This window comes from Rana temporaria, chromosome 3 (assembly GCF_905171775.1).
Source record: "Rana temporaria chromosome 3, aRanTem1.1, whole genome shotgun sequence".
Classification (NCBI taxonomy): domain Eukaryota; kingdom Metazoa; phylum Chordata; class Amphibia; order Anura; family Ranidae; genus Rana; species Rana temporaria.
In genome coordinates, this window is record NC_053491.1 from 48,933,788 (window position 1) to 48,941,482 (window position 7,695).

General features: G+C 38.0%; 1 protein-coding gene across 1 annotated transcript in view; it reads left to right on the plus strand.

Moving 5' to 3' along the window:
• Positions 1–7,033, plus strand: part of IQGAP1 (IQ motif containing GTPase activating protein 1) — a 260,699-nt gene extending 253,666 nt beyond the window's left edge. The window contains exons 37-38 of the mRNA XM_040342541.1: positions 2,332–2,440; positions 5,297–7,033. Of these exons, the coding sequence (XP_040198475.1) occupies positions 2,332–2,440; positions 5,297–5,410 (223 nt within the window). The 3' untranslated portion in view covers positions 5,411–7,033. The remainder of the gene's footprint in view (positions 1–2,331; positions 2,441–5,296) is intronic.
• Positions 7,034–7,695: the final 662 nt, after the last annotated feature.

Here is a 7,695-nt window from a genome sequence, read left to right on the forward strand (position 1 = left end):
TATATGTGTGTATATATGTATGTGTGTGTATGTATATATATATATATATATATATATATATATATATATATATATATATATATATATATATATATATATATATATATATATATATATATATATATATATATATATATATATAATCATATTGAAATTTGTGGGGGGTTTGTGGGGTGCCACAGCTCTCTTCCAAGCCCTAGAGACCTCCAGAATGTTTGCACATGCACCGATTTAGAATGCTTTAGAGAGGTTTGATATTATGGGAGTATTATAACACACTAACATGACACTTCATTGTCATTCTGGTAACTACGATGCTGCATCTCTCCTTTTTATGTACCCAGCCCTTTCTACTAGCGGTGTCTTGGGTTTTTCCCGGCTGCATTTCAGCCATCTGTGCTATGAGAGGATTACCCTGTGTAACTCCCTTCCCTTGAGCAACTCCCTTCACCTTTAACCCACAGTTGCTTCCCTCTGGGTGCTGAGGATTGCATCACTGTTTAAGTCTCTTGCTCACCTTCCTTCATGTGTTTCACCATATCAAGATTATGATAAAATGTTTCCTTTTAATAAGCAACTAGTTTCCTGTTTAGACACTGAGGAGTTGATTTGCTAAAACTGGAGAATGCAAAATCTGGTTCAGCTGTGCATGGTAGCCAATCCGCTTCTAACTCAACGTATTCAATTAAGCTTTTCCAAAAAAAAAACTGGAAGCTGATTGGTTTCTATGCAGAGCTGCACCAGATTTTTTACTCTCCAGTTTTAGTAAGGGTTCTTTCATATGGGCTTTCCGCCCAGCGGACTCCACTTGCTCAGGGAGGGGGGGATGTTGAACCGCTGATCCCCGCTGAGCAGGCGGATGTCGGGTCTGTCTCTGCTCACTGAGTGAGTTTTCATCCAATCCACCAGATGGATGGAAAAAATAGGGTCACTATCCCTCTGGATTTCATGGAGAGGATCGGATAGCAATGGGTGTCACTGCTGACATCCGCCACTCCATAGGGAGGAATAGAGCATCCGATCGGATCCGCCTGAAAAACTTACTGGTGGACCTGATCAGAAAGGCCGTGTGAAGGGGGCCTTAAAGCGGCAAAATGCAGCTGCTGACTTTTAATATATGTACACTTGCCTGTCCAGGGCGTCCGCGATATCGGCACCTGAAACCGACCTGCCCCTTGGCTCTCAGTTGGAGGCGCCGCCATCTTCGGTAAGGGAATCAGAAAGCGGGGGGAACAGAGGAGGGGCAGGACATGGCGTAGATAGCCGCAGCTACTGTGACTATCTATGCCCGGAAATGGGAGAGAATACCTGGCTTAGACAGGTATCTGCTCCCCCCTGAAAGGTGCCAAATGTGACACCGGAAGAGGAGGAGGATTCCAAAAAGCAGAAGTTCAATTTTTTGGTGGAACTCCGCTCTAATCAACTTCTGAGGCTGTGTTCACACTTGTGCAATGGCAGACATCGCATGTGACTCAGTGTATTGCTGTGCAGATCACATGCAATGTGAATTCAGCCATAGAGTTTGTATGGCTGAATTTGCATCGCATTCGCACCAAAATGGTGCAGGACCCTTTTTTTTTTTGTCCGCGCTGTGTTCACACCTATGTGATACGATTCCTGCACCATTTTACAGTTTACACTACGATCTGCAAACCGATCTGGGGGTGTCATTAACTTTGGATTGACATCTGCAGAGGTTCACAGAGGGTAGGAATCGTTCCCGTATCGCACAAGTGTGAACCGAACCTTAAAGTCTATAAATGTGTGTGTGTGTTTTTTTTATATATATATATATATATATATATATATATATATATATATATATATATATATATATAAACCTCCCTCTATCTATCTATCTATCTATCTATATATATATATATATATATATATATATATATATATATATATATATATATAAACCTCCCTCTATCTATCTATCTATCTATATATATATATATATATATATATATATATATATACATACGTGTGTGTGTGTGTGTGTGTATATATATATATATATATATATATATATATATATCTCTTATATATATATTACATACACACCATGTACAATGAGCCACTTCTTTAGTTTGCAGTACTGAAATTTGTAAGCGCTTTACCTGTCACACAAGATTTAAGAATTTTGTTCTCATGAGATGACATACAAGACGGGGACGGGGAAATTCCGGTATTGTGTGTTAGGTGCAGAATTTCATTGCTGTTTTCAGTGCTGAAGGTGACTTTCTTTTTTAATCACATGCTGTATTTATGTGCTGCTAAGGTGTCTGCCTGACACACCCTCACACTTGTCATCTGTTGTCTATACAGGTTTAAAAATGTGATCTTTGAAATATCTCCTATGGAAGAAGTTGGTGATTTTGAAGTGAAAGCAAAGTTCATGGGTGTTCAAATGGAAACATACATGCTGCATTATCAGGTATCTCATTTGCCTTTTTGTAAATTCATTATACTTATGGTCTGCCAACAAATGAAAGACTGCCTCTTTAAATATAGCAGAGAGCTGTCTGGGTTATTAGTGCTCTAAAGTTGTAATTCACATTTACTTACTGAAAAATAAAGAACATTTTTTTTATTTTATTTATTTAAGTAGTAATACACTCAGTGGCCACTTTATTAGCTACACCTTGCTTGGACTCATTTTTGCCTTCAGAACTGCCTTAATTCTTCATGGCATAGATTCAACAAGGTGTTGGAAACATTCCTCAGAGATTTTGGTCCATAATGACATGATGGCATCACACAGTTGCTGCAGATTTGTCGGCTGCACATCCATGATGCAAATTTTCCGTTTCACCACATCCCAAAGGTGCTCTAATGGATGAGATCTGGTGACTGTGGAGGCCATTGGAGTACAGTGACCTCATTGTCAAGAAACCAGTGGTGAGATGATTTGAGCTTTGTGACATGGTGCATTATCCTGCTGGATGGAGCCATCAGAAGATGGGTACACTGTAGTCATAAAGGGATAGACATGATCAGCAACAATACTCAGGTAGACCTTGGTGTTTAAACGATGCTCAATTGGTACTAAGGGGCCCAAAATGTGCCAAGAAAATATCCCCCACACCATTACACCACCACCAGCCTGAACCGTTGATACAAGGCAGGATGGATTTATGCTTTCATGTTGCTCAAGCCAAATTTTGACCCTAATGCCGCGTACACCCGATCGTTTTTCGACATGAAAAAAACTTTGTTTTTCAAAAACGTCATTTAAAATGATGGTGTGTGGGCTTCACATCATTTTTCAGGTTCTGAAAAATGACAAAAAAAAATCTGAACATGCTGCATTTTTTAACGTCGTTTTAAACAATGTCGTTTTTCGGGTTGTAAAAAATGATCGTGTGTGGGCTAAAACGACAAAAAAAAACTGCGCATGCTCAGAAGCAAGTTATGAGACGGGAGCGCTTGTTCTGGTAAAACTACCGTTCATAATGGAGTAAGCACATTCATCACGCTGTAACAGACAAAAAATCGCGAATCGTCTTTTACTAACACGGAATCGGCTAAAGCAGCCCAAAGGCGAATGGAACTTCCCCTTTATAGTGCCGTCGTACGTGTTGTACGTCACCGCGCTTTGCTAGATAATTTTTTAAAAACGATGGTGTGCGGGCAACGTCGTTTTAATGATGAAGTTGGGAAAACTTCGTTTTTTAGACATGCTGAAAAATGATCATGTGTACGCGGCATAACATCCAAATATCATAGCTTAAAGGGTCACTAAAGGAATTTTTTTTTTTAGCTAAATAGCTTCCTTTACCTTACTGCAGTCCTGGTTTCATGTCCTCATTGTTCGTTTTTGCTTTTAATGTTGCTGTAAATCCTCTCTGTTCTGGACACTTCCTGGTTGCCTGTTTCCTGATAACCACAGTGCTGGGAGATTTCTCACGGTGGTCACTAATGTGATTATTGTGTGTAAAACGAAACTGGATTGGTGCTGAGGAGTTTTAGACAAAGTATCACTGCTCTCTATTGGCTGACTGCCCTCTAGTGGCTCTCTGTACATCAGAGAACCAGCAAACAACAGCAAAAACGAAACTACACTGCAGGCACATTATATGATTGTTTTTTATCTATTTTTTAATCATTTTTAAAAGGAATCAGTTAACTATTATGTCTCTATGCCCTGTAAACAATCATTTCAGCTAAAAAAAAAAATTCCTTTAGTGACCCTTTAAATTAAAACTCATCAGACCAGGCAACGTTTTTCCAATCTTCTATTGTCCAATTTTGGTGAGCATGTGCTAATTGTAGCCTAAGTTTCCTGTTTTTAGCTGATAGGAGTGGCCACCCGGTGTGGTTCTCTGTTGCTGTAGCCCATCTGCTTTAGGGCCCTTTCAAATGTACGGACCGTATTTCTGCATTTTCATCTGTCCGTTTGCGGATGAAAACGGGACATACATGGGTCCCTATGTGATTACGGGTGTCAGCGGATGAACATGCTGCTTGCTACCATCTGAGGCCTCTTGGTAGAGGAAGAGTTATCACAGGGCTGGCCTACTATTTTTTTGGTTTCCCAGTGTTTAATCCTCCTGTAGGCGACAGTATAACCTGGCAGCATATGAATTTCTGTGTCCCTCAATTAAACGTTTGTAAAAAAAAAAAAATTGATTAACACAATCTGTATTCTTTACTGTTTATGGAGATTTCCACATCAGCCACTGGGCTTGATCTCAACCATTGCTAGTTTTGCTGCTGACAATGGTATACTGTAATTCAGTAAGTGAATGTGCCAGTATATGTTGATCATCTGTGTTAGGCTCCATTCACACCTAGGCAGACAAATTCGCTGCGTTTTGTCGCCGCAAATCGCGGTACAAATAGCGGCGTTTTGTACCGCGATTTGCGGCGACAAAACGCCGGTATTGTGCGCCTTGATGTGCCCCAGATTGACCCCCTCTATGGAGATTCCCATCTCCTAGCCGAACGCCGAAAGCCGCCTGAAAAAAAGGTCCGGGACCTTTTTTCAGGCGGCAGGCGTCCGGCGTTCGGCGCGGAGATGTGAACCATCTCCATAGAGGGACATGTGTTTTCATCCCTCTGGCGGCAGCGGCGTAGCACTACAGGCGTTAAAAGGCCTAGATGTGAATGGGGGCTAAAGGGCTAAAGGGTCTGTATGTGTAACTTTCTCAATGAGCATTGAAAACAAGACCTGCATATTCAAGTGTTCTTCCATTAGCTTTGCAATTTGAATGCAGGCTTTACTTGATTGCTTTTAACCAAGTGTTCCTCTTCCTGATTTTTTTTCATTTGATGTTTCTTGAACTTTCAGGACCTCCTCCAGCTGCAGTATGAGGGTGTTGCGGTTATGAAGATGTTTGACCGAGCAAAAGTCAATGTAAACCTTCTCATCTTCCTTCTAAACAAGAAGTTCTATGGAAAGTAAAGTCAGAAGCGTCTCCAGATCTGGTGGCTGCAGGAGCTAGTGGAAGAGGAACCACATTGCCTTCCTGACATCAATAAAGACACAATGGCTGCAAAACTGCGCAAAATGCTTTTGTACAAATTAGGGGCTGTATGCCCACACTCTGCCAGGACTGTATTGTACTCTGTGATACCACCTGTATACAGTGGTGACTACAGTGTTAATGAAAATTTCTCTTGGAGGTAACTTAGAATAGAACGGAACTGGTCTAGCAGAGTCGCACTAACTGCATATTTAGATACATATTATAAAATGTATTGTTTATTGTAGTTTATGGTGATTTGTTCTAGTATTTTTCAGGATCACTATTTGTTGACTGTTTTTAAACATGGAATTGTATGATCCATATTGAATAGTGCAGGCACTTTTTTGCTTTAATGGCTGTAATGTTCCAGACACGGATATTTTATACGTAAAGTATCCATATACAGTAGCTTATTTATACATACTCTACTTTTTTCAGTTTAGTCAATGCTTTTAGTTATGGGCTACTGTTAACATCATCAGCCATTGGATTTAGCGGTAATTGGCCATATACTGTAATTGTTTATTATCAGTTATCAAAACTGTTAATTAGATGATGGTTTATTTTATTCATATTCTTTTCCAACACAATGATTATTGCACTATTGAAGAACAGTGATACATTGGAATGGAATATATCTAGTTATAAGGATTTCCCTTTGGCTACCTGATGGCTATACCTCGTCTACTAGTGTCTGTGTTCTATGAAAATGTTGCCAAACTGGAATTTAACTCCAGGCAATTTTCTTTGTTTTCTGAAAGCTGAACTGGTGCATTATTTTTTTTATCATTTTGGTTTACCTTCAATGCATTCCTTACTTTCTTGCAGAATATTTAGGTTTTTCTAAAGTATGTGATGTTCTGGAATAGTTTAAAATATTCGACCCAGCATCATAGTCTAATTTTCACTGCAATCTTGGTTTTCTCAGGAAAGAATATAAAATAGGATTAAACGTGATGTGTATCTAGATACCAATCTATAGAATTAGTTATTTAAAATTGTAAAAATACAGAATTGGTTATAAAGGGTGCTTTTTTTTTAATGGTAATTTATGCAGTGAAAGGAAGTACTTTTATCAAACACTATCTCTATGGCCACATAAGAGTATGAATGTTCTCGAATATTCTTTGTGCACCAACCCCTTCCCACCCAGCATGCTATTTACCACCAATTATTTTTGTATATGATAAGCGCGGGTGGCAGTACTCATTGACCGTTTAAGTATTTTTGACTTATCCATTAATCACCTTAAGTGTCATTGACTATTTACATCGACACTCACTATAGAAAGCATTGGCTCCTTCTTTGGGTTTTACCCACTATAACCAGGAGGACCAAGTGGGGTGGGTGAAGTGGACAAACTGGGGTAGCTGGCGGCCTAATCTAGATTTTAAAAATATAGTTGCCTATTTTAGATTAAATCTAAACAAAAAAAATTATAATTTTTAACAAAAGTTTTTTATTCGTAGAGATATGTATATTGCTCTTTCTTGAAAATTTTATGACCAAGTGACTTCATATTTTATGAAACATATTTTGCCATTTATTTAACATGTTTATACAGACATAAGAAAGAGAAGGGATGAAATCATCTCAGAGAACTATATTCAGCGGCCTTCGCTGCAAAGCTTTTATTAATATATAAATGAATATGCTGAACAGTTTTTTATTTTCCACATTTGTCTCCAAAATGTTATAGAAAAGTCATTTTATTGTTTTTTTAGAAAGTGTGTGTGTATATATTTTATATATATATATATATATATATATATATATATATATATATATATATATATATATATATATATATATATATATATAAAATTACATATACACACACCCACACTGTATACACAAAATCTTCCCAATGTTGGCAGCATAGAAAGTTTTAGGATATGTAAATTACCTAGTTCAATATTGTAGATCTATTGGCTAATTTAAACTTCCTAGATGATGCTGTTTTATACCTGTGCAGTTTTTATTTATTGGGAAACATACAATAATCAGCCTAACAACCAAGTTTGATTCAAATATTTTTATTATATTGATAACTGCAATTTTGTTCCCTTTTTTGGTAAACAGTGCAGCATGCCTGTAACTATATTTTGAATAGCTGAATAAAAAGATGATTTGTCTGCTATGACCAGTGTTTATTTTTATTCTCCATATATGCATTATGGTAAATTAACTTTCTTTTGTCCAAATTGGCCTGATCGACAAT